This window comes from Phasianus colchicus, chromosome 4 (assembly GCF_987193195.1).
Source record: "Phasianus colchicus chromosome 4, bPhaCol1.hap1.1, whole genome shotgun sequence".
Taxonomy (NCBI): domain Eukaryota; kingdom Metazoa; phylum Chordata; class Aves; order Galliformes; family Phasianidae; genus Phasianus; species Phasianus colchicus.
Window position 1 is genome coordinate 31608597 of NC_143439.1, and position 27626 is coordinate 31636222.

Here is a 27626-nt window from a genome sequence, read left to right on the forward strand (position 1 = left end):
TGTTAGATGTGAATTCCTTAGGTAAACATAGAGCTACCTTTTGTTTATCTTGTCAACAACTGCATTAGCAGGAAAGCTCTCAGTTTGAGTCATCTTGCCACGTTCCACCTTTCAGGGCTTGGCACTGTTGTGTATCCAGATGGGATCTTTTTTTCCTGTCAGGAATCAGGACAATAATAATTAGCTGCCATTACAATTACCCTTTCCTACAGGACATTCAGTGCTCAAGACCAGGTGCTCTTAGAGTAGGAGTGGCAAGGATTCCATTTTAGCACAGCAGGAAGAGCTTATTTCACTGATGCACACAATTCATTGATGTTACCTGTGCACATGTGCTTGTTGGAAGGTGTCTTTAGCCAGGGTACAAGAAGGCCAGTAGAGGGGGTCCTGGTTTCTGACAGGATTTACAAACTCTGTGCTAGTCAGAGTGGGCCTGGCTTTGCACTCAGGGAGGGTGAGCTTTTCCCTGTCATTTTTCCAGTCAGTGATAAAACCTGAGAAGCTTTCCTAAGCTGGTGCTCAGTGAGAAGGTTTTAATGAAGGTGACTGTCACTGCTTTGTAAGGAGTTGGTGCTCAGGAGTCAGCCAGGAGCAGAGTAGGGTGCAGGTCTCACACAGAGGGACCGGGGCATGCTGCTTTTGGTCCGGGATGGCAACAGCTGAGGAATGAGGAAGAGAAAGAAAGTCACCTAAGTGACAGCTAGGAGACAGCCTGGGAGAAAACCTGACATAAATACAGTCCCCTCAACCAGCGACCTGCTCGTTTCTCTCATACAGCACAGCAGAAATGCTTTTATTTCTGCTCCCTAATTCCACCTGAGTGTAATTAGCCTCAGGCTTAAGGGAAGTGACTTTACCTCAGGATTTCTCTCTCTTTGTGAGATGAGTGAAAAAACGCTTTCTGCCCTGAGGCAATACGCTCGCTGCCCTCACCCAATTTACTTATTCTGGAGGGGGGAGAATATTTGTTGTTTCAATATCCCACCCAGCAGTTGTAGGTGGCGGAAGTGTGTGCTTCACCATCCCGTGCTCTGGTGGTTTCTGTGGGTGTATGAACAAACACGCTTTCTTTATTTTAACAAAGCCCTGTGTCTTCGGCTCGGTTTGGCTCGGCGCCCTCCAGCCCTGAGCAGGATGAAGCTCGGAGCCTGCGAGAGCAGCTGGCTTCGCGAAGCAAGTCGTTTGAACGAACCCTCTGAGTAGGAGCAGAGCGGACGTGGCCCCGAGCCTGCCTTCGGCCCGCGCACCACAGCAGTCCCTTGGGCACGGGGAGGGGCGGCTGCCGGCAGAGGGCCTCAGCGCCGCGCCGCCGGCGCCCGACCGCGGCCTCGGGGCTGCCCGAGCTCGGCTGCGGAAGGACGAGGCGGGTCTGTGCTGGCGTGAAGGGCCTGTGAGCGCTGGCTGGTAGGAGTGCCGGGTCTTACACGTGGGTCTGCAGAGTGATGCTCCCCAGTCGCGAACACCTCAACGGTTCTAGTCGTCAACTATTAAACCCTGTGACTTTAACTGGAGATCTATTGAGGCGTAGATGGTATGCTGCTAGGAGTTAGCAAGAGGCTAGGAAGGCAGCAAAAGCAGTTGAACCTGACAATGAAACCCCCATAGCATTTTTCTCTTTTTGACGTAAATGGAGAGATTGTTGTGGCACGTTTGACTACCAAAGCAATAGGACTGGTGGACGATAGGATGGCTGTGAGCCAGCAGTGTGTCCTTGTGGCCAAGAAGGCCCATGGGCTCCAGGGGTGCCTTAAAAAGAGCACGGCCAGCAGCTTGAGGGACGTGATCGTTCCCCTCTATTTTAACCTGGTGAGGTCACATCTGGAGTATTGTGTCCAGTTCTGGCCTCTCCAAAAGAAGACAGAGAACTTCTGGAGAGAGCCAGTGGAGGGCTGCAAAGATTATTAAGGGCCAGGAGTATCTGCCTTATGAGGGAAGTCTGGGAGACCCAGGATTGTTCAGTCTGGAGAAGACAAGGCTGAGAGGGGATCTTGCGTTTTAAAATTGTCTTAAGTGTGGCAGTTAAGTCAATGGGGACAGTCTCTTTTTGGCAATAAGCAGCAATAGAACAAGGGGCAACAGGCAGAAACAGAAACACAGGAAGTTCCATACTAATGCAAGGAACTGTGAGAGTGATGGAGCGCTGGAACAGACTGCCTGGAGAGGCTGTGGAGTCTCTTTCTCTAGAGATATTCAAGATTCATCTAGACATCTTCCTGGTGACCTGCTGTAGGGAGCTGCTTTAGAAGGGAGGTTGGACTTGATGACATCTAGAGGTCCCTTCCAACCCATATGATTCTGTGACTACTTATTTCTCTCAAGCAGATGTGACGTGTAATTTGTTATAAACATATCAGGTACTCATAACAAAAAAATTGAGCCTTCTGCGTTCACTACTGTTTTTCCTTATTTGAACGTTTTCCATTACTTCCTGTTTCTACCTCCTTTGAAAGATGGAAGTGTGACCTGTGAAGTGGAAATCAGCAGGAACTGGACTATTTGCTGTTTTTGCCCTGTCTGTAGTTTCACTGAAAGTGGGCAGAAGCTCAATTAGGATGTTGAATTAGGATTCTTATAGAGACTGAAAAATCAGCTACCCACTGAATGTTGTTTTCACAGCTAACTGAAGCGGGACTATCAGAAAATGAAGAACTTGCTAATCAAGTTTCAAAAGCGAATAGGTTCATTTGCATTATACCTTTAATAACCAGATATGAAATAATGTGTGCCGAGATTATGTGATCTTTCTAGATTTCTTGTTAAGTAGTTTGGTGACTTGAAACGAGCAGGGAATACAAATGTAGGAGCTGCAGAGATGTTTTTCATGGTTGCCCTTAGAAATCAGTGCTATTAGACTAATTCATCTCCAATATTCAACTCATTGTGTAATGGAAGAATTCATTCCTTAAGTTCAAGAGCTAGAGTGATCTGTATACCTGCATCTTAAAAACAAACAAACAACAACAACAAACCCAAAAAACCAAAGCCTCAGCATCTTTAGAAATAGTCATGATCAAGGATTGAGTCATGAAAACATGCATGACTGATACTGCTCATGTAAAAGAGGATTGCTTGTAAGCACAAGTGTTTTCAGGGTTGAGTCTGCTGTTACAAATGATGACTTGGCACTGATGATTTGTCAACAAATTAAAAAAATATACAGAAAGTATCTTAGGCAAGTATATCTGTGGTGTCTATGCACCTAGTTGTTTCTACTGAAATGGTTTTACTCTCTGTAACTCTTTGACTTGCACTGAATTACTCCTGACTTAATCCAATGCAAATATTTTATCACGCAGTAGTCTCCACAAAACCCTCGTAATAGAAGAGCTGCCAGTTTCCATTTAGTTCAGCATTGTCTCTGACAGTGCTGTGGTCAGCATGAGTAGCTTCTGAGGAATCTACCAGAAATTCTGCAAGATATGTTTGGAATAAACACAGGGAAAGCTTTGCTTTGCTTTCCCTGTTCTACTGAGCTCGTGCATTTATGCATTGTAACTTTGGATGTTCTTATTATAAATACAAATGTCAAACACTGTCATTTACAAAGATGTTGGACTTCTCGGAAAAATTGAATGCTGGACAAGAAGACAAAATAATAATTTTTGCATATCAATGGGCCTTTAGTTGAATGTGGCAACCTGTTCTGTGCAATTGTTTGCAAAGCAGGCTGTACCTTTGTGGTGAGCAGGAGCTTTGCTTTAGTGATAGCCTGGTTCAAGAAGTCCATTGGGCAACTTTTCTTCTCCATGGCTTTGTGTGTAGGGCTGAAGACAGTCATTTAATCAGACAGCCCAAGCTGTTAGAAGTTAACTGCTTTTGTAGCATCTACTTTGTGAATGGGAAGTTAGCAGGCTGAAGTCCTGAGTGATGATCATATCTGTAAGTTTATTAAATCAAAAAAAAAACAAAACATTAGTAATTACTGGTAATTTTAAAATAAGGAATATGTGGTATAAAGTGTGCAAATCATGTAAAAATGTACTTACACAGTTGGTACAAGGTGGGTCCAGCTGATGGCCTTGGATTTTGTCAATCACAGTGACAGAGATGATAACTGAGTCACTTCACTTGGGTGTTTGTGTATGTAAAGTGCACTGATTTTCAAACTTGGCTGAGATAACTGTCTTGGCTCTTCATTTAAGGACTCTGGAAGTGTTTTTGGTAGGGTTTTAGATCATAATATATAGTGATGGTATACTTAAAGACTGACAGTTGTGCATCATAATGCCAAAACTTTTTTTTTTAATCTGGAAAACTAAATGCCCAGGTTTAAGATGCCAGTATGTTAAGGTATAACAAGTTGTGAGGAAGTAAGATTGCTGTGAGAGTTCTTTAATGAGCTAAGAACTGCCTGCTGAGGATGGCCCAAAGGTGCTTTCACTTTTTTGACACTTTTTCACATTTTGAGATGCTTGGTATGGAAGAATGAGTTTTCTAGCAGCAAGAAGCAACAACGATCTTCTGCAGTAGCTAATATGTTTTTTTCTGGGGAGGGGGGGACGAGGAAGAAGAGGGGACCTTCTTAGTTCATTTGTAAATAGAAGCAAAGTGAACAGTGTGCAAATTAAGAAGGATGACATTTGAAAGCTGAACCATGGATAGGATGGTCCTTGATTGTGAGCTGTTGCGTATGACTTTAGAAGAGGGGAAGATGTATAGTTACTTGGTTTAGAACTGGACTATCTGAAGCTTCTAAATGGAGGTAGTGCTCTTTTGTTAAAGGAGGTCTGCTGTTAGTTCAAATGAAACGGTTCACAAATACTTTCATGGCCAGGCAGAAGGCTTCCCTATGCTGTCAGTGACTCAGTTGGTTAAAAGCAGGTAATCGGGGAATGTGATTTATTGAAAGGAATGGAGGAAGCCAAGTCCTGATGAATTCTCACGCAGAGCCGAGGTGGGAGATATTTCAGAACACGTTAAAGGGGGCGAGGGGATGGTATGTTATGGACAGCTGCCTATTCTCAGAGCCTGGGGAAAATGCAGCTCTGACGGTAGCACAGAGTGGAAATTCTGCTGTGTTCTCATTCCAGTTTGCAAACCAGAAACTGCAGTTTCCATCACTGCTACTTTTTTTTTTTTTTTTTCCTGTACAATGGATTGTGTATTATTCCCTAATACAGGCTTTGGACAGGTTGCAGAAGTAGGGGTGGTTGGTGGCTCCGGAGGAGCTGAAGAAGCAGTCGCTGTGTTGGTAACCCTAAACCTCGCTCGAGGAGTGGACTTTTTCTCTACGGAGCTACAATAGTCCCCTTTGTTCCCCCGAGTGTCCCTGTCCTTTCTGTTGGCAGACTGCTGCTCTGCCGTGTCACTTGCGCAGTTCGCAGAGCCCCCCGTTCTTTCAGAATCCTTCACGGACCTCATCACTGAGGCCTGGACGGCAGGGCAGAGCCCAGGAGCGGCAGCCTGTTGCCCGAAAGCGGGGGCACAGCGATTAGCGTCCGCTTCAGTCCCCGGTCCGCGGAGGGCTTTCGGAAGGCAGTTCTTGGAAGCGGAGACGCGGTGGCTCGAAGCGCCCAGCTCCGGCGTCCGGGGCGGCGAGCACCTGCGGGCCCCGAGGCGCGGCGTTCCGCCCGACCCGGCGTGCAGGCAGGGGGCGGGCAGGGCGATCCGGCGGCCTCGCAGACTCCTCCTCCGGCCTCCCCGCCCCGGGGCCCCGTGACGCCGAGCGGCCGCCGAGCGCCCGGGGAGGGAGCGGGGGCTGGGATGGGACGGGATGGGAGCGGGCGAGGGGACGGCTGAGCCCGCGGGCGCCTTTAAATTCGGGCCGGGCCGGCCGCCGCCAGCACAGCCGCTTCGCCTCGCCCCGTCCCTGCCTTCGGCTCGGCCCGCGGTAGCGAAGCGGGCGGCCGTGCGCGACTCCAGACACGCGTGGGCCAGCGGAGAGGCCATGCCCCGCAGCGCCCGCTGAAGCCTCCCCGCTCCGCCGCCGCCCGCCCGCTGCCCCGCAGCCCCCGCCCGCCGCCAAGCTGGAGGAGCGCCGCAAGCCCGAGCCCCGCAGGTGAGCGCGGCCGCGGGGAGCGGGAGGCGCGGGAGCACCTGCACGGCGCGGCTCCCGCTGCTCCGCGCTTCTGAGCGGCGCGGGGCCGCCGCCGGGCTGCGCTCAACCGGCGCTCGGTACCCGGGGTAACTTTAAGAGCACACTTTTCTTGTGTTTCGACTGATCTTCGCGCCGGTACGTTGTCAGCAGCACCCGTTTGGAGGAAATCTCATTTCCTCTCAATTTTTTCACTCCATCTGGTGTTCAGACGCACGCGGCTATTTCCTTTCCTCAGACCGGCAGAAGGGAGCTCCTTGCTCGTCCTACCCTTTGTGAGCTTCCTGCTGCGAGCTGCAGGCAAGGGTTGCCGTTCTCCGGAGCAAACGCTGCACCGAGAACTCAACCGTCCTTTTGTTCACACCCCTAGGTTGTTTTTTTACGCCAGCGTTAATTACTGGTGGCTTTCCCCTTGGGCAGGAGCGCATCCTCAGCGCCCGTCCCAACTCGGAGCCGTGCGGTGCGGCCGTTCGGGAAGGGGCCGGCGGTGCCTCCAGCGCCCGCTGCAGCCCGCAGTGCCGCGCCGCCCTGAGCGCCCGAGCGGAGCGGCCCCGGGAGCCCCCCGAGAACTGCCCGGGGAGGGCAGCCGTGCGGAGGTGGAGCAGAAGCAGAGAAGCGGCAGTAGCTCCGTAGAAGAGCTGTGCCACGCAGCGTAGATACTCGCTGTGTTGTTTCAGCGAAACGCAGTTTATTTTGACAAAACGCGAGGAATTGCGCGTCGTGTGGGGGAACAGAATTTGCTCCTCGTTAATTGCTGGTGTGACAGTCTGCAGAAACATAAGCATTTTTGGTTGCTATTCATAAGGAAATTTTTTTGCGCATTGAGTGAGGTTACCTCCCCACCTCCAACAACAGCAAAAAGCCCCCTGAGGCTCCCAACTGAGTTTGGTTGTAATAATTTCCAGTCATATGCAGGATGTTTAAATGAGATTGTTTGCATCTGTGCGCTTGTTGGCGTGCTTGCTTGTGTGAACTAACCCATGTGTCTCTGTCTTCACTTCTCCTACCTGGAATCTAGTGCTGAAGCAAGCGCTGAAAGAGCTTTCGTGGTGACTTCTCTCGTGCCAGAAGCTTGTGGAGTCCGATTTTGCAAGACTGTTTCAGGCAGTGGCTTCAGCTCACAGTAAACTAAACAGGATGTCACTTCACCTGTCTGTGAATGTCGGTGTCCTCTGACTGGCAGATGTTAGTGTGGTCTGCAGTGATACTTATGTGTTCCCCCATTCAGATACAAAGGAATAAAATTACATTTACCTTTTCTAGGAAGTACTAAGGGAGAGGTTTGCCTGTTCTTTTTTCTTCTTTCCTGCAGAATGTGAGTTTCATGTGTGTCAGAACAGTGGACTCAGGGAGAACTCTAAGCTGTGTTTCCAGGACTGTGGGGGCTGACAGCTGCTGGGCAGTTAGTGATTGTCAGTTAGGAACTGCTGGCTTGGTGTGTTGCTGCTGTCCAGAGTTGAAAGTGGGGTGAGAAGGAAATGGGACTCTTTTTTTTGTTTCTTTTCTTTTTTTTTTTTTTTTTGTCAGTTGGAAGGGAGGAAGCACGAACTTTTCATTTGTGTGCACAGGGCATTCCTAGCGAGTTAACGCCTTGTACACGTTCCCATTCAGCACTTTGCAAGGTCCAGCGGTGTGTTCTGCATCAGATAACTGCAGATTTTTTTCCCTCAAACTTCTGTGTTTTAAATCTTGAAACTGCTGTGCAGTCAGAAAAAATACCAGCCGTGTATACTAAGTGTTGCACTGCGATATTGTTCATAGTAGGGCTTTAGAAAGAATTCTGTAGGGGAACTCTTAAAATGTGTGTTTTGCAATCTTACTGCCTGTGTAGGGCAAACGCTTCAGTTACTGATGCCCGATGCTGATAAGGTTGCGTGCAGAGTGCTGTTCAAAGGAAAACATCCCTGGGAGAAGGGAAAATCTGTAGCTTCTGTTTTCTGCTCCACCACTTATTGGGGAGGGCGCCTCGTTCACATACAGACGTGTTCTTTCAGCAGTGGTGGAGAAGCAGCTTGTGCTTCTGTCCCAAGGATTTTTAGCTATACTGCCACCTTGAAGACCTGCGATAAATAACAAGCTGGAAGGTTCTCTGGGCAAGGTTATGAATGGAAAGTACTGTAAAAAAGTAGATGAAAGTAGATGCATAAAGAGAAGTGCTCTATTTGTTTTTCTGCCGATAAAGTCTGCAAGCCTCCGTTTTCAGGTAGCACTTCTTAGAGTTGGGGAGTTTGTCCTGCGAGAGAGAGGCAACAGTAAAGGCAAGATGTATCAAGGATTTCCTGGATGAAGAGAAGGTGGATTGTGAAAGTGCTTATACCTGTGGGTACAGAATAGGATGATCCTGTGTGTTGATGTGCCAGTCTGTTAGTGTGGATTTGCCAGTCTTTTGACTGTTCTTATGCTGGTTTAGTGAGAGGCATATGTCTCTGTCTACGGAACGGTGAAAGCCTGGGTTCCTTCTTGCAGGTTGTGAGCACCAGCAGACTTCAGACCATGTTTGCAGCCTTTTGGCACTAGTGCTGTGGCATCAGCAACCTCTGTCACACTGGTAAGAGTGACAAGCAACCCTGTCACTCTTCAGCAACCTCCCTTTCACATGTTTTCTTTGTGCGTTAGATTTAGAATTTGGACTCCTGCTTTGAGGAAATAAAAAACTTTTTGATAACCACTATCAGGTTTTCTTGTTCCAAGTCGATTAGCTGCTTTCAGCTTCAGATCCATTTAGAAGGCTCAAAAGCAGTGCTCCTTGAAAACCCAGTAGTAGCAGTTGAGTTGATATTGTTAAAGGAATGCATCTCTGTGAGTAGCCTGATGTCACTGTGCTACATCTGGGGGAAGAAAAGCTGCTCTTTGTGTGCTAAGTGAGATGGGAGGTAGAAGTATTTCTCTTACGTACCTTTAACTGTATGGCTTGAAATGAAAATAGAGCAATAATATAGTTATCAGGGTTATGGTGAAAGCCTATTTGAATGCAGGCTGTCCATTGTGTCAGGCTGCTCTTCGGTGACCTCTGAGCCAAGAAGGCCCATGGTGTTGTCTGTCCTATTATTTTTCAACTGCATGATTACATTAAGAGAGAAGGAAAGAAAAATAGCTTTTATTTGCCGCCTTGTAATTATTAGTTTTTCATGCAGGTAACTTTTAAAGTTGTGATCAGAGGAGTTAATGGCCATTTGCCTGAGTTTTATGGGACTAATAGAAACGTAAGAAATACAGATCTTTGTTTTTACCTTTCAGTTGTGTTTGGTTTGGAGTTGCAGGTTTCTGCCCAAATCACAGCCATGTAAATGGAGAGCAGGACTTACAGTATATGATAGTCACTTGTGAACCATACCTTTGTAGATTCACTGATCTTTGTGAGGACATCAGAGGAAAACACAGCCTTATTTTCAGCAGCTTTTCTCAGCAGAAATATTAGAATAGACAATTTGGCCTTGCCAAAATTGGAATCCTTTTGATTTCATCTCAAATGAAACATATGAATTCCAGAAGTGTAAGCTGTTAGTAGAGCTAATGCTTCTTGAGAAATAAGAGGAAGAGTAAAGGGGGGAAATATTCATATCTAATACATATAAAAGGTACAAGAGAGAGAATCAGCTAAGGTGAGGGAGAAGAGTCTTCCAAGCTACAGCATTTCAAATCCTAACTTTATTCTACAACTGCACTCTTCGGGAGTGCATATTTTTATTCTGCAATATATGCTTGCTAAATGCTATTTGTTCAACCTGATTTGAAACAAGTCTTAATTTTCTTAAAATAAGCACTCATTCATTTTTCTCACATCTTGAAGTGAGTCTTGAAAATTTGAACTTGATAGGAGCTGTTCAAATTGCTTCTTTTAAGACTGAGAATTACCGAAAGAACTTCGTTTCCCTCTTAATTGTGGGGTATCTTTATTAGTGGTGTGTGCAACTTCAAGGTTAAAATATTTTCACCTTCAGCTTTTTAATGCTTTTGCTTTATTTTAATCACCTCTGTCTCTAATTTCACCTCTTAACCTTGAACAAAAGGTTGCACTTAACTGCTTTTATTGTACCTGTGGCTATATAACACTTCAGATGCATCATCAACCCTTATACGTAAGTGTAAAGATTTTTTTTTATCAAGGTTGCTAAATGTAATAAGACTTTGTTTAGATTTGAGGTTGGGAAATAGTTGCTCAATAGCTCAAGGAAAAGTAGTGTTTGAACGTATTAAACCTGCTTCACTGCATCAGAATTGAATGAAAGTGCATTTGTCATGCGTGAGGCTGTGTATGGAAATTTCTCTTAGGTCTCATACTTGGCAAAATTTGTGCTAATGAGTGAATTCTAAGCAAACTGTTAAACTTGAATATTCTGATATCATTTCCATGTCTGACAGTTCCTGCTTTCAACAGAGAAACCCAACAGCTAAAGAACAGTAGCTCTGTTAGGTATCCCAGGCTTTGTGTCTTTCAAGGCAGAAACAATAATAGCGATGAAGGAAATAGATGGGTCCTTTGTTCTCCTCTGTCCCCAATGAAGCTTCGTTCCAAAGCCTTAATGGCACAACAATACAGTGTGCAGTGCTCTAAATCATTCAGCATCTCATGATCTATTAGGCCAGGCTTGTGAATAACAGCTGAGCTGGAGTAGTGTCCTGGGTGCAGGGTCAGCGTGATGGTCTGCAGAAGCAGATGCCTTTGTAATGCTGCTGATATGATGCCGTGGAATCAATACAGCCCCAATACAGTGGTGCTTGTCTTTGTACCCTTCTTACTTTTTGAGGAATGCTGTACCCTTAGTTCTGCAAAGTGCTTCAACACTGGTGACTTCTGCCCTTGGAGCAGTTGGGCTCATGGAACTTGAAGGCCATACTGAGCTGGGATGGAAGATGTCTGCTAATATCACCTTTATTGAGTTTACAGACAAAATGCAGCCTCAGTTGCTTGCAGAATGAGGTTGGAAATGGGTTGATGATCAGCACAAAGTATTCAGTGCATTTAGATTAGGACTTTAAGGGTGGTGCTCAAGTTTGTGTTTCAAGTTACAGAGTTCACCCATAGGACTGTCAGATAGCATCACTGATCTTGCTGAGAAAACACATTGACGAAACAGATGGTGTTAGCAGAGTATAAAGTTTAAATGCTTTCTGTTGCAGTGTGAGTTTGTCTCCAGTACATTACTGACACATACAGCACCAAAATGTGCTTGGAAAGAAAAGTCTTTTCTTGCTTAAGATCCAGTACATCTTCTCAAGGAATGTGAGAGGTGTGAAGATTTTCCCATAACTGCATAAGTGCTTCTTATTCAGACTAAGGTAGTGTTTGGCTCTTTATGTTCAGTATACAGTAGTTTGTATATTGGGTGGCTACAGCTGGGGCTTTAGGAGAGGCAGCATAGCTTCTGCCTTCCCTGGCATGAAGGCTTGGAGGATGCTTTCTGTGGCCTTCTTGGATAGTATCTTTTACACTCAACTGTACCTAGAGAAATTGATTTTGACATCTGAGTAGTATGAATTCAAGTCCTGAGTATGCTCTCATGTCAGACAAAAGAAGAATTTTGGTTAAGAAGCTTGTGGCTTCACTGGTGACCAGTGAAAAGGGAAGAATCAGGTCTGCTGGTCTTTGTGCTACACCTGAGTTTTCCTTCATAGAAGTTCTTGGAAGTGAATGAAGTCTGAGAGCCTCCGTGCATGGAAAGAATGCAAGCGAGTCTGGGCTTGAGTGCTGGCCCGGGCCTGTGCTTTGCTAAGGATGTAGGCGAGCCCAGGCACCCTTCCTTCACCTCTGTGGGCACTGAGCTGCAGCCGTGATGCTCCAGCTGCTCCCTTCCCTGTGCTGTTCCTGTTGGCACTACAGTTTAAAGGCATGTAACCATTCAGCATAATACTTGAATAGTCCTCTTACTCTGTACCCATGGACAAAATAGTGGAACAGAAGAAATTGCTGCAAAAGAGAAGCCTCTGTATTTTTTTTTTTAAGTTTTATTTGGATCACCCACCTCTTTGCCAAAAATTCAAAGTATAATTTTTCTTGAAAGGGAATATGCTACAAAGCAGTTCTGTGGAAATCCCAGCTATGCCTTAATGTCAGAATCTTCTCCAGACACTAAAACTGTCTCCAGCTTTTAAAATAATTACTCTACCTAAAGATCAACCTAGAGGAGCTCAGAGACAGTGCAATTAATTGAAGATTAGGTACACAATTTATATATATTAAAAAAAAAAAAAAAAAAAAAAAAAAACCTTTACAAAACCATCTTATGCTCATCATGGTCAAAATTTACCTCCTGGTGAGTAGCCTAAATGTCTTCTGAGCCTGTAGTGCAGAGTGTGCATAGAGACTTCTCTGAACACCGTAAGCTCATGTAATTACTTTTCTTCAAATGAAGCTGTCTTTCTTAAATGTATTTCTGTCTCTTTAATCCTAAATTCTAAACAAGACATCTTTGTGGTAAGTAGTCCTGGTACGGTGATGCCTTGACTTAAAATAACTTTGTATTTTTGCCTGGTAACTCAGTAAAGGTACCCAGTGTTTTTGAGGAAGAGATCACTGCTGTTCTGGCTATGACCCATAGTTTGAAGTTCTCAGAACTGTGCATGAAGTCGTGAACTGTGGTATCAGCCCAACTTCTTTGGCTCTGTTCCCGGACCAGTCGTTTCACTTAAGAGAGCAATAAAAAATGCAAGATAATTTCCAGTTATCTGCACCATTAGTATTATAGTCTATTTTCCTTTTACCTTTAAACAGTCATATCCCAATTAGGTGCTGAGCATAAAGCAGTTCTTTGTTACCAGGTGTCTCCAAGATATTGGAAGACTAAAAGGCAGCTTTGCATCTCAACTATGAAAATGAGCTGGAGTTAGGCAGTTTTACATTCTTTTGAAATGAAGATTCAAAAGATTCACCTTTCTAGCTAAAGGTGACCAGCAAGGTTTGTAGGTATGAGCTTGCATAAGTACAGGGACAAACCCAAACTGCTCTGGAAAGCTGATTGGGTTGGGCAGCTTGTGCTGCACGGCTGCTGACCATGCAAGTGTTTTGTTGCCCTCTCAATCCCTGTCTCTCTTTGTGGCTATACCTGATACTCTGAGCTGCAGAACTGCTTTTTATCTTTTTGTCCTTTTTTTTTTTTTTTTTTTTTTTTTTTTTTTAAGTTGATGATCGATAAGATGACCCTGCCCTCTTAAAAAAGGGTATGAGAATGGCTGTATCTCACTGTGCTTTAATATAAGTTCCCAAAGCAAAATGACCATTTCAGGCCTTTTTTAAAAGCTTTTTTTTTTTAACCCAGAGTTTTTTCATGAAGGATATTTGTCTTTAGTTTTTGTAGATAGATGGATATAGAAAGAGGATGAAAGAGGACTGGCTGATCAGCATGAGCACATGAGCCTGGTCCAGTTTGCTCGCAGATGAATTCTTGCCATGAATTCCTGGCCTGTTACCTTTGTAACTTGAGTCTCCCATGAACCACTTGCTAATTGTAATGTCATATGTAAAATCAACCTGCATGTTTTCTTGTAGGCTATATATAACACATAGTGTATTAGCATCAATTGTGGCTCTTTAAGATGCTTTCAGTTTATGAAGTGGAAGTAGGAGCTCTTATTTTACAGAGGTTAGGAAGAAGAAAGAATAAGGAAGCTGTATGATATTTTTTTAAATGGCTTGCTCATGGTAAACTGTCATGGCTTCAAAACCTTATTGAAAGGGCTAAAGTTGCGTGGGAACTGGGGAAATCTTTCCTTTCTGAAGAGGGTGTTTTAGGCTTGTCTGGGAAGTTTGTGCATATGGACTGGTAGTAACCCTGTCATATTAGTGAAGTCAAAAGGATTTGGCCTGTGATACATAGTGAGAGGAGGTCATTCCAGTGAGAAACCTGCTTGAGTGGCTGTAAAAATGCTACAACAGCCTGCATAATGTGAACAGCCTTCCTTTGATAAAGGAACATACAAATGGTCTTAATTTTTAGGTGCTGCTCTTTCCAGGGAAGAATATTTTTTTCAATGTCCATTTCTAGATTGGTTGAGGATTTTCAGACCTTGCCCGAAAAAAATACCTATGCTAGAGTTGCATTTTTCTCTTCCCTTCCAGAAATCCTATTCTGGACAAGCTTGTTGATGACTACTCTGTTTATATGAGAGGATGCAGGACCTTCTGCGCTGGTGCTGCTCATAAGCATCGCTGCTTTGAGCAGTCTTTTTCTGCAAGTGGCTGTTCTGTGGCAACGTTCACTAGAAAGAAGTTCACAAGAAGTAGCCATGAACACTTTCTGGCAAGAAGCAACTTTTCTGCTCTGGGTTATTGTTTTAAGCTGACATGAGTAAATCTATTTTGGGCTGCCCTTAAATGGATGTCATGTAGAGGACAGTCTTGTTAAAACTTGGTTGTTGCCTGCTCAGCACTTTGGTTATGCTCTCTTGGCTGTGGTTGGAGGATACAGTAAATCCAGCTTTAGGGCACTTAGAACCAAATTAAGAATATTACTCTCCCGTGAAGCAAACTCATATTGCTGGTAAAGTGAGTTTAGCGTTTTTAAATGGATTGCCTTTATGCGGGATCATGTATTGTCTGCTTACACTGCTATGCTTTTATGCTGCATCATGTTCCTCCTATCCCAGTGGCAAAAGACCTGTATGGCTTTGCTGACTAACACAGCAAAAATGCAGTCATGTCCCTGCGTGGTCTGGGGCAAACTCTTGCTGGCTGATTGATAGTCTGCAGGTCCAAGATTAAAGATCGGGCTGGGTATGTTCCTGACTGGTACTACTCTTGGAAGTCAAGGTAGTGGATCACTACACAGGGTATCTCTCTTTAGCACTATATCAGCTAAGCACGTAGGAGGACAAGGAGCATTCCTTAACATCAGTGGCTTGCTCACTCTTTTCCCCTGCAGGGATCTTAGAAAAGTGCCCGAACTCTCCTCTTGCTTTCTTTTCAGGAACAGTCAAGGGAGTGAATGTGTGGATGAGCTCTTGGCCCCTGGACTGTAATCCCTGGTCTGTTGTATCCCGGCAGTCTTTGGTGCTCCATGACAGTTATTTTTTTCTTGGCGTACTGGCAAAGTCGTGCATGTACATGTCCCCCTGATATAATGATGTGAAATGTAGAGTATCCCAAAGATTTTGCTGCGTGTGTGTGTAAGACAGGTTAGCCATAGGCAGGGATCAAACGCATTTAACTCTGTCTGAGCCTAACTCCTGAAGGCGTGGCAGACTGCTCTTCGTGGGCAAGAGTGCACATCTGATGTGGTGATACAGAGAAGAACCGTCAGCTGCAGTCCTGTTTCTGCTGGGTGATTCCCATGTGTGACATTCATCACGGACCTGCAGCCTTTGGGTTCCGGGGCTTATGTTAGCAAATTGAATATTTGGTAAATACTTGATACTGTTGAAATACAGAATGGCTCCCTGGGTTCATGATGCTTTGGGCTGTGATTATTATTATTATTATTTTTGTCATTCTGGTTGAAGCTTAAATTGGTGGAAGCGAGGAAATTCTTTATTTCAGTCTCTTCCCAAACAACTATAAAATAACTTGGTTTTTGCTTTGCTCTCCTCTTATCTCTAGAAACGTATCTTCAGCAAATTTGTACAGTGTTTTACCTTCAAGTGGTAGAGGAGGAAAGGGCATTTAGCTTGAGATTTGGCTGTTTGCATTTCTACCTATCAGATCTGCATTACTTTTGATTGACTTTTATGAAGTAAGCGTCTTACGCTTGTACTTGAGAATGAGGCAAGTGTTGGCTTTCAGGAGAGACTTTCTCATCTTCCCTGGGGAAGAGTCTCTATGCACTCCTCTGGACTCAGTCACTCTGTCACTCAAGTGAAGGTGAGGTTGGCTTGAAGTACTTTGGTCACTGAACACCACCCTATTTTTCTTTGCTTGTGTAATATTTTAGGAGAGTTTTTCTTTCCTCTGTCTGTGTTGTACTTACACTGACATTCAGATGTGGTGACTTTGCCTCATCTTAGTTTTATGTGTGTGCTGTCACCACACTCTTTTTTATGTGATCTCAAATGTTACCACATCCTTCACTTTGGAGTAACTGTTGTCTGATTTGTAGAAATCACTTGTTCTCTCAGAGGATTTCATTCAGTAACTGGTTAAAGGTTACATGAAGATGCCAGTTATGAGCACAGTTCAAGAAGCTCCTGCCACTGAATATGGTTCTACACTGTTCAGTTGTGCCACTGAAGGAGATTGAAGGAGATTGCTGAAATCATCCATGTTCAAAATATCCTTCATGCTGCTTTATGTTTTTGAGACCAGCATATCATGAAAGCTTTTATCGCTTCAGCATGCTGAGTATTGGTTGAGAAATGCTGTGCCTGCACTATGTGAAGTGCTGAATGCACATTAACTCTCTTGGCTGCTTCAGATGTGTCCAAAACATTTTATACAACCAGGCTTTCTGCCTGGTAGGGGCTGCCTCTGCCAGTCAAGCTTTCTGCTGGATCAGATGTTATCCATCCTCCTAGCAGCAGAAAGCTGGCATGTCTCAAGCCTGATGTTAGTGTTGGGACCTAAAGTTTTGTGATGCTTTGAGAGTGACTTAAGCACCTCAGAGGTGGTTGGGGAGGTGATGGGGAAGGAAATGTGCAGCTCTAGGAGTTATGCGTTTGAAAATACAGGGCTTGAAAAGCTCTAAACTGTAATTACAGAAGTGAAATTAAGATAGAAGATGGTCTAATGCATTTTGTATTTGGCTTTTTTTTTTTTTTTTCCTGTGGAGTAGAGGCTTTCCTCCAAAATAGTCACATGGGAGGAGACAAGTGCAGTAACTGCTTGCTGCTTGCTGCAACTGAAAGCACTTGATTGTTTTCCCTGGAGAAAACCTCATCTGGGTTAATGGTGCCACTTGGTGTGCTACTCCACCCCACATTGTACACACTGCCTGTTCTTTTGCTGAATGGGAAATGGACATAAACCTAGGAACTCCCATTTCAGATAACAATTTATTTCAGAGTCAGCCTGGCAGGATTGAGGGACTTGCTTTTAATATCCTTGTCTATAGGTAGAAAACCCCATGTCAGATCTGTGCTATCCATATTTTGTATTCAGCAATGCAGGAAAAAATTTCCCGCAGTTGCCGTTTCCTTGTCTAGGTTTATAGATCTGTGTCAATTTATATATGGGTGTATACAAATGCCCTGTCTAGTATGTGCTTTTAAAGTCTGCATCCATTTTAGACTTGAGTGCTGAGCTGATGTAAAATACATGCTAATGATGTTGCAGGCGGCTCTTAGTCCATCATGCCTAGTCTTATGTCACAGTACACTACTTTCAAGGAGCTCTTACATCAGGCTTGAACAAAGAGCAACTGCTGTATGAAACAGGATTGGTTTTCAATAGAGACTGTTTCGGTTGAGGAGTACATGAATGCGTTGTCATAAATCAGCCCACTGTAGCAGTTTTGTCTAAGGTTTACTGAGCCTAAAGTCATGCACTGAGTTATAAATGTCCTGTACACACTGCCTAATTTTCTTTAAGTGGGGCAAAAGCTTGCAGTGTGGCTTGAGGTCATCTTGGCATGTCCTTCTTGCTTAGTCCTTCCTTTAAGGACTCTCCCACTTCTCACTTCTGAACAACTAAGATTTTGAAGCCCCCTTGCAAATGATATGAAACAAGTGAGGGAGTTAGGAACTTTCACTGGCCAAAACTGAACATATGTCATTAATATGGGCAACAGACAAGCAAAAATTAGGGTTAACCAATTAGACAGGTAAAACATAGGCAATTGTCTGTAAGGCAAAAAAAAAACCAACCTGTAACAGAACTGTAGGAGGGCATAACATTATCGTGGTAAAAAATGGCAGAAAAACCCAATCAGGTCCTGCAGGCTGTCTTGGAGCAGTAAAGCTCCTACGTAAGAGCATTCCTGAATTCCTTTCAAAGAGTGTCATTACCCTTTCCTGGTTTCTGCTGCATTAAATATAGCTAATGTACCTAGAAGATCTTCAGAACAGCACATCAGTTGTCAGAGGTTCACCTGGTCTAGCTGGAGGGAGGGTTGTAGCTGAGGTGCTACCAAGGTATGATGGGATGAAATGTGGACTTCCTGTTGCCTTATCTCAAGTTACCGATCTGTGAGTTCCTTTAAGAAAAGGAAATGAAAACAAACAGGGAGCTGACTTGCTCAGTTTTCAGAATTGTGTCATTTTATGGTAAGCAATCTAAACATAATGAAACAATGGTTTCAGCTGCTACACCTACTTAAGATCCAGTGCCAATTCCTTCCCTACTGCCCCCTCCCCCCAAATTTGTATTTCCCTGTATTTTGACAATGTTACTTTTTTGTTTGTGCAAAAGAAAGTTCTTTTGAGGTTATGAGAGAATTGAAAAGAAAAAGCTTCCATTTCATATCACATATCATATTCTATATCAATCCTGCCAGGGTTTTTTTTGCTATGTCCTCCCAACCAACTGACAAGAATACAGCGTAAGCTGACTGGGAAAATATTTGAACTGAATGAATGGGCAGCAGTGTCAAGGCAAATGGCTACCTGTGCATGCATCAGCTGGAACCCTGATGGGGAAGTGCTCCCTGAACAGTGAGATTTTAGAGGGACAAAGAAGCATTAAGGGAAAGTATCTGTTTAAATGACATTTTTAGGAACAGACTGAGCATGAAAGTGGTTTAAAAAACAGAAGAAAAAGTGTGAAATAGCAGCATGAAATATGAAAAGTGGTCTTGATGCAAAAGTGTATTAGTATACTGATGGGTGCAGGATGTGTGCTACTGCTGTACAAAGCTACACCAGAGACAGCGGAGGTTTGCCTGTCTGGCCAGGTTTTTGTGTGCTGTGTGAAATCCTGCTGGCTTGGCCCAGTAGACTATTCCTATAACACACCATCTAGTCATATACATATATATATATATATATGTGTGTGTGTGTGTATACACACACATATATACATACACATATGTGTATATACATGCATATATGTATGTGTGTGTGTATATATACATATATATACAGTCTGACCTGGGTGGGCTTCCATGAGAGGACCTTGAGTGAAAGGGAGGCAAGGAGCCTAGCTGCAGAGATTTATGTTGGCTGTTGAGGAGCATGCTTACCTTGTACTTTGCTCTTCCTTTTTCCTTTTAGCAAGTGCTCTTTAATGTCCAGAAATGAGAGGTGCGTGTCACTGTCGTGTTGGAGAGCAGCAGCAAAACTTTTTCATTCACTCTTTGAAAAGACAAGTAATTCAGATTGTGCATTTGTTTGCAAGCTGGTAGTAAGATGATAAACTCACAAAACTTCCTTATTGTGTGATTTCTCCTCGTCTTATTACAGCATGCAAAAATAATTGGCAAGCATGTCACATGTCTTGTGGTCCAATGCATGCTGGCAGTTTGTTGGAGTGAGGGAACAGTTCAGTGCTGCTAGCAGGAAAGCACAGATGAAAACAGCCTGTGCCTCTTTGAGGTTGTATGTTCCAGCCTTTTCCTGCGTGTCCTCCATCACTAGGAAAAAAAAAAAAAAAGGGTACTTTAGTACCTTGCATGCATTCCTAGATTTTAGTCTTGCAGATGATGTGTTTTATCTTGTGGTTCTGCACAGGAGATGATTGGCAGTGCCGTGGAGAGAAGAAATGACATTCTCCATTCAGACAAGCCTGCTGGAGAGGGAAGAGGTGAGATGGGTCTTTCTGCATCTGCTATACCTGATGGCACTGTGCAAAGCAGTCATCTGGGGCATCAGTTTCCTGTTGGCTGTCAAGAGTTATTTTAAAATAAGCTGGGTTTGGTTTTGGATTTAAAAATACTGTAGCACAAGTTCTTTCTGCAGAAGAAGGGAGCTTCTATCCTGCTGGTGGGTGCAACCTTTTGCTGAGAGTGCATGGGAACAAATACTGTTCTAGAGCTGACAAAGGGAAATGCATCCGGTAAATATGGCAATCTGTTCTCTAAGTGCATCAACCAGACCGTGCTGAGGACAGCCAGAGGCTCATTTTTCTGAGTGCTGGAGCACATATGCAAGTATTTGAGAAAAACAAAATGGACCTAGCATCTAAAGAGGATTTTCTCATATTAGATGCTTACTCAGCCATTTACTTATGGACTGTGGAGATGCACTTGGGACCAAGTGTCCTTCCTGGTTTCCTATTCTCTTGACCAGTCATTGCAGTAACTGCATGTTTCACAGCTTACAGAGATGGTAAAAACGGTATCTCCATCTCTCCTCAGCCTGTTGATGGAAGAAACCCATTTTAGCTTATTGTCTCATCATCTCTAAGATACACATCAGCATGCTCACTTGGCACCTAACTTCAGTGGCTTGGGAAGGCTCTGCTTGGCACTGAGAGGGAAGCCACAAGGGGCTTTTCTCTCTCCTTAGGTACCTGGAACTGCTGCTTATGAGCTGCATCATGTTGCTTTTCAGAGCTCTGATGGTGATCACTAGTAGCAAAAGGGCAGCCTATGGGTATGTGCACATGGGTTGCTGTGTTTGCTCCTAGCAACGCTGAGGAGTTGAGAGGTGCAGGAGTGCTTTATGTAGTGGCTGCTGGAGTGTCCAAACAGATCAAGCTGTCAAAGCCAGGTGTCTGTTCTGTTGGGGAGCTACAGAGGTTCCTCAGCTGCAGGCTGCCTTTTATTAGCTCTTAAGTGGCAAAATGAGTTGTGTGACGGACACAATCTCTCTGCTGTGCTTGTTAAGGAAAAGGAGTGTGTGTGTGGGGGGGGGGGAGATTGTGTGTGTGCAGATTCAGACGTAATACATGCTGAATTGTATGACCTGCTAAACAACTTAGCCACCAATATCTGGTGTATACTTGGTTTTGTCTTATTTTGCCTTCTCCCCAAGACTGTCACCAGCCATAGGGTTCCCACTCCACATATGGGTGACAGTTTCCTGGGAAAAAAGTCCAGGCAGTTAAATGACAGCAGGCCCTGAGAAGCAGGTGGAGGCATCTGTGCATGCTCACAAAGCTTTTGTTTCCCTCGCCTTTCCCACAGATGGATGGATGCAGCTTCCGCACTTCTGTGTGAGCTGTGACAAGGAGCAGGAGCTGTAGTGCTGGCAAGGCATGGTTCTGAGCAACACTGCTGTGTGACCCAATGTTATGTCCTCCCTCCTCCCTCAAACCTTTTACAAGCTCTGCACCGTCTTGTTGCAAAAGGATTGCTCTTAAAATGGGAATTTCACGTGGGCTTGCACTCTGTTGCAGTTAGAGAGCTGGATCGTTTCTTGATTAGTTCAGTCCAGAGTTTGCTGAGTTCCTTCCTGGTTGCAAATGAGTTTGAAACGGGTCAGATCACGAAAGCTTATCAGCAAGAAATAACATTCATGTTTCACTTGAGCTTCGTTACATATTTATTCACTTGGGTGAATTTCACCCCCACACAACAGCTAGTGCTTTCTTTAAGCCAAGCCTGACTTTTTCTCTTCCCATGGCACAGATCGGAAAGCTCTAAGGAGCGTTGCTGGCTGCCGGCGGGAAGGCCCGGCTCGTCTCTGTCCTCGCACTCTCCAGACGCCGCTGCTGTGCTAGGGCTGAGTGGCCAATAGGTGGCAGCACCCCATCTGCTTACCTCTCGGCTTTGGGGAGAAAAGAGTGGTTTCTGCGGGTACCTGCTGGAGGAAGCTCCGCTTTCCACTGTAGCCTCAGGTGTGGGTGAGAGTGAAGTGAGCCCTTCTGCATCCTGAAAGCTTCCATGCACTGTAAGGATCCTTTCTGTGGGCTTCGAAATGTAGGTTTTCATGCAGAAGCAAACTTAATCAGATGATCTTGAGTTTGATTTTTGTCCTTTTTGTTTGTTTTACTATTGTAAACTAGTCAGTGAATTCTGTTGGGTATACCTCAAATGTGAGAAGTTTTGGAAAAACACAAAGTAGAGTCACGGGATTTTTTTTTTTTTTTTCCCCTTGCAAGTGTGTGGTAACTTTCACATAATGATCTCAAAATAAACCCTGAGCCTTGCTACGTCTATGCAAATAAGGCAAAGTTATCTCTCAGTAACGGCTGGGGGACAATAAAGCTAAGGTTACTTGCTACGTTACACTTTGTAAGTTACTTTGAAGGTGTGTTGCAAGTGTTTACTGCCATAACAAGGGGACCTGCAGGACAGGTTTGTACTGCGATGACAAAAACAGAGACTGTAAGATAAGCATAGCCAAAGGGAAGGAATCGAGGAATTGTGGTAGGTGAAAAGCAAGCACCAGACTTACATAATTTGGTCTTGAACTGTAACCATTTCATTTTGAACCTAAATCAGGCTCACTCTACTAATGTTGAGTATCTGTGAAGCTTTCATCACAAAAGTAATCCTGGATCATGAGTACGTATGTCTGAGAGGCCCATGTACTTTCTCGTTTCTTGAGTTCTCTGCTCCTTGTGTAATAATAGCTGGAGATGAGCATCTTTGCATCTTTTCTACTTCAGTGTTGCTTAATTTCTTCAACTTTTGCCCACCTTATCCTGACTTTTCTCTAGATCTCAAATTCTGGGACACCTGTTAGTATTAAATTGTTCTTGCTATTTTCTTTGTCTGACAGACTATTTCTGTGAGCCTGCAAATTTGGTTTTCGATTGCGTGCTGCGTTGGATAGGCTATGAGACTTATGTCTAAGTCCTATTGATGTGTAGAGTCATTTCTAAAAATGCTTGGTATTGATCTAATTAGGCGCCCAGAGAGGCCAATTACTCAGGCAGCTCTTTTTTCACTCAAATATATAATGTTGGAGTGCATGACTTTCTCAGATCTAGACTCTGAAAATAGAAAACCATTATTTTCAATTACTTTTTTGGATTTGTTTCCAAAACCTTGCAGCAGCAGTAATGAGGATGTCGATCTAGATAGAAAGTGTCTAGATGTCCCATCTTTCTACCTTACTCAAAGGAGCCAAGCATCCATCTAAGGCACATTTCTGGTCAGAGGTCCTAAAAACATTTCTGCCCTTTCTCGATTGTATCCAGTGTCTCTCTCCATAGGATGGAAAGTGAGATTTCTTATGGCAGTGTGTCATTGCTAGGGCTCTGCCCCTAAAGACCTAAGCAAAGATGTTTTGCTCTTTCATGTACCTTTTTAAATTTCTGCAACTCTTGTTCTATGTTCCTTTAAATATTCACCTCTCCTCCCCCACCCTTGCCTTTATGCATTCATAAAGGATGTTTCTTGCTAGATTTTGGCCGGAAGAAATCTCTCAGTAATCTGAGAAGGGCAGAAAAGACCAAGTCAGGGGAGGTGGCGCTTGGGAGCCTAATCCCTAAACTCCCGCGGATTAAAGTCGGGGCGCTGCGCCAAGGCAACCCAAGCTCTATTCCTGGCCCTCTAAACCCCCTAGCTGCTTTGGATCTGCACTGTGCACGTTTCAGAGAAAGCACTGGGCTTGCAATGTGTCGTCAGCAGTTTTTGAACCCTCTGCAAGCTAGAAAGGGTATCTCTATGATGAACTAAGCTGGGGGAGCAGGGGTGCGAGTGGTTGGGGTGCAGAGAAATGTGGGATCAATGCAGTAGTTGAATGCACCAGAAACTAACCCCAACCTCCTTTTTCCCTGTTCCCTTCCTCTCTCCCAACGTGTGACTTCGCTTTCAGCTGTCACGTACTTGGGTTGATGCTGCCAAAGTTTGTATGGAAAAGCTGTGCTGGAAACAGGCATTGGGCAGAGGCTGCAGGCTGTGCAGGTGTGGTTGCATGCATGCACGTGTTGGTGCTCAGGGAATGGAGTAAGCGCTGGAGCATGTTGCAAGTGAAGATGCAAGAACTTTGCAGAGCAATAAAATGTGTGTGGCTTGTGTTTAATTTGGAAACTCAACCCCATCTGTTCCAGATGTTTTCAGCTGTGTTTATAGCAAGTAGCTACTGTGCTGCTCTTGGAGGAAAAAAAGAAAAAAAGTAATTGGGATATGCCTACACAACAGTTGCATGCAGGCAAGAGCAGCATTAATGATTCTGAAGGATTTAATGAAGAACTTGAGCTTTCAGGATAGGCTTCTGTGTCATGGCTATGTGTTGTGCTGGTAAGAAGCATATTCTACCCCTTAATGAAGAGTAACAACTACCTGTAAAATGATACCTTTTGGTACTGTCTGAAATCAGTCAGGATCTGAGGCTCATGTTCCTTTCTAGGTATCGTGCTGTATTATTTGCTGCCATCTGATAATGCGGATGAAGAATATGTGTTTTCATAAGCTTAGATACTGTTTTTTGAATCTGGTTTTTGTTTTGCTTTTTTTTTTTTTTTTTTCCTCACATGAGCTGAGCTCAGCCTGCAAACTGGAGAGGAGGCTGACAGCTGTATTAGTACAGGTAATTGAGGTGGGGGACATGATAGTGAAGATGAAAGGGCTTCTGCTGAACTACTGCTTCTAGAAACAGAGAGCTCTGGTGATTTTCTAGCCAAACACTTCTCTGTTTAGGTAGACATGGGCATACTGTTGCAAGGTAGATATCCTAAGACAATTTGCTTGCCTTGTTTTTGTTCAGTTTTTATACTGTCCTGAATCTGACTGTGCCTCTACAAATCCCTTTGAGATTTGTTGCTACTGCATTTGGATCTGCGGGATCACAAGTGCAAGTAATATAGATGGGAAGAAGTTTGGAAGAGTTTGTTTCTTTGTGTACCAGGCTTATCTCTAATCCATTCAGGAAATATGAATAAAAGGTAATGGTTTTTGATTATTATGCACATATGCCTATTTCTTACCAGTGGTAGGAAAACAAGTTAAAAACTCTCTCCCCTTCTTTTAAGAATAGAAAATTTGCACAGCTCATTGTCTAGCAATGTATGCTTAGCCTCCAAGTGATATGCAAGTAGATTGTTTAATACAACTAGAAATGTTTTCTTTGTTATTTTGTCATTTTTGTGTTTGTTTTCAGAAGTGAGCTTGCAAATGAACCATTGAAAAGCATTCAGGCTCTTTATTTTGTGCATGAAATATAGCAGTAAGTGTGTCTGAGCAGTGCCCCAGGAGGGACTTCACAACAAAAGTATAGAATTAGGAGCCTGTTCTGTAAAGAGGAGCTGATAAGAGATGGAGAGAGATGGAAGGGGAAGGATAGCAACTGCTGAAATCAGTCTCCAAATAGATGAATGAATGGGTGACACACATAAATGACTGCTGTGATGGCCTGACTTACTGGAGCTTGGTCTCTGGATAATCCTCGTATGTCAGATTTCTGTAAGGCCAACATGTGACACAAAGCTTGCCTCTCGACAGACAAGTGTGCTTTGCTGGTATTAAGAGGCTGGCTGAAGCCGAGTCTCCAACTGTGCATTCGAACGTGTGCGTATGTCTGTGTATAGTATGTGTGCTGCAGCCAACATCCTTTAGAAGAACATGAAAGGGAAACTGGAATTCCACAAGCTCTTGGCTCTAGCATAGACAGTCTCAAACTTGCCTGAGTGTGTGTATGTCCTAGTTAGGGAAAAAAAAAAAAAAAAAGAAAAAGGAAAAAGAAGGAAAAAAAGGAAAGAAAAAAGAAACAGAAAAAAACCCACAAAGACTTCTAACCGGGATTACCTTTCTTACACCTGTCACCACTGATGTCCTCTCAAGGTTAGAATTCGAGCGACGTGAGGCCAGCTTATACCAAACGCCATTTGAAAGAAGCTCTATGAAGGAACAGCAGGCACTGGAAGGAGGACGGGAGTCCCCACAGTAACATGAACAACAACTTACAAGTTAACCTGCCCAGGACTTGGGCTGGTTCAAATAGCTCACTCCAGGAGAAGTCTGAGCATTCCTTTTTTCTTTTTTATTACTATAGGATGGAGGACGAGGCAGTCCTGGATAGAGGGGCTTCCTTCCTTAAACATGTATGTGATGAAGAAGAAGTGGAAGGTAAGAGACCTCGGACTGTTGGGGATTCACAGTTCTTCCAATTCTTATTTGTATATAAAATTACTAGATAGGTAGTAGAGAAAAAGGATGTTTTTGTTTTGATTGATTATTAATCCTAAAATTGGCCAAAACACCATTAAGCTTACTCAGGGTGAAACTGACTTTTATAATTTAAAGTACACTGTCTTTTTCAGTTCAAGAGTGAAAGTTAGTTTATGCTCTTGGTGCGCATTTGTACTTTACACAAAATCCCATTCACTGTCTCTTGCATAGTGACTGTGCAACATGGGCTGTTTGTTTCTTCTACATGTGTTTTGGCAATGCTTGCCTATCCCCATTGCACCTCAGAGGGCTGGAGTGCAGTAACAGGTTTTGTGACATGGAAAGAACGGCAGGATTTGTACCAACTATTGGGGGTGGGCATGGAGGATGTTTTCCTGGCTTTTTTTTTTTTGTCTTTTGAAGAGTTTTCCCTGGAAGAGGAATTTCCAAGAGAGCAAAATGTTTCCTCACCTTTCAGGAAAAGAGTTGACTTTGAAAGTGTTTTAATTTTCTCTCTAACTAAAAACATTGTGAAATGTGAAAGGAGAAAGGAGCTTAAGTTTTTAAGATTGGCTATGGAAAATTTTTGAAGCTGATAAGAATGAGTTATTTGCAGCAAATTCTCCTTTCCTTGTTTTATGACAATTAGTTGACAGGGTGTTTGATAATAGAGAAAGAGGAGGAACAAACCATGGACTATATACTCTAGCTAGAAAGGAAGTGAAGCCAACCTTCTGCCTCACAATGTTGCCCTTCCCCTTTTGACCTGCATCTATAGTTTTATTCTAGTTGATCTGTAAACTGCAATCAGTGGCTTTCCTTTAAAATGTTTTGAAAGGTATACGGTTGCATGTTATTAATACTAGTGGTGGACATCAGTGGATTGAGCAGTATGAAGGAAAGCAGTCTGCAAAATTAATTGATTCTAGAACATTTACAGCAAGTAAGACCAGTCATTGCCATGAAAATACCATACTTTTCCCCCCCCCCTCTAGTATGAATTCATCTGTGCTCGGTAGCTATAAATCAGCATGTTGAGTTTAATTAGTCCATTTGCTGTCTGCAGGATTGGAATGACAGGGTTTTTCTATTAGCCTTTTGCTTGTAGAATAATTGATACTTTGGCACAGCAAAAACATTTGGGAGGAGAAGGAGGGGAAATGTTTCTTGTAATGTAATGTCTTAAGTGTTGCCACGTGCTCTGATGGTGTGTATCGCCCACATGTGATATGCAAGGAATATAATACAGATTTTTATTTGAGAAGAGCAGTACTTGAGTGTCCATTTTAACAGTCTGTGACAAAGACCGTCTGTGAAAAAGGTCATGGCTAATGTTTTAAGTAATGTGGCATGTTTATCTCCATGTTTCAGAGTAGAGGTTATCATTTGATTTTCCTGGGCTAACAGACCAGTTGCTCTTCATCTCACTGGGGTAGGGGAAAGAGGAGGTGGAAACAATACAAAGTATTTCTGATTGCACACAGCGGACCTCTGAGAGCTGTAGCTGCTTGTTTGAATCTGCAGAGACTTGGGCTGTGTAGCCAGCTAATTCCCTTGTTCATGCTAAATGCAGTGCCTTGATTCTCGCCAGCTTCAGTGAATGACCTAGCTAAATCACAAAAGAAGCTGCCGTCTGTGGCGGGGCTGGTGCTGATGCTGTAGCATCTGTCAGTGTCACGATGCAGAGGGGTGTGCATATGATCTGGCTGGTGAGTTGCTGCTCAGCCTCTCCTTGCTTTTGTATTGAAACAGTCTTAAATCCAGAGCTCGCCTTGCAAATTTGAGGTGTTACC

At 43.8% G+C, this 27626-nt stretch overlaps 1 protein-coding gene across 2 annotated transcripts in view; it reads left to right on the forward strand.

Moving 5' to 3' along the window:
* SLC4A4 (solute carrier family 4 member 4) overlaps window positions 1-27626 on the forward strand; it is a 195976-nt gene that overhangs the window by 7458 nt on the left and 160892 nt on the right. Inside the window, exons 1-2 of one of the 2 annotated variants that reach the window (XM_090139095.1) lie at window positions 5610-5998; window positions 25718-25791. In XM_090139095.1, the coding sequence (XP_089995221.1) occupies window positions 25719-25791 (73 nt within the window). In that variant the 5' untranslated portion in view covers window positions 5610-5998; window position 25718. Of the gene's footprint in view, window positions 1-5609; window positions 5999-25717; window positions 25792-27626 lie in introns of those variants that run through there. The other variant, XM_090139096.1, reaches the window with a different exon arrangement.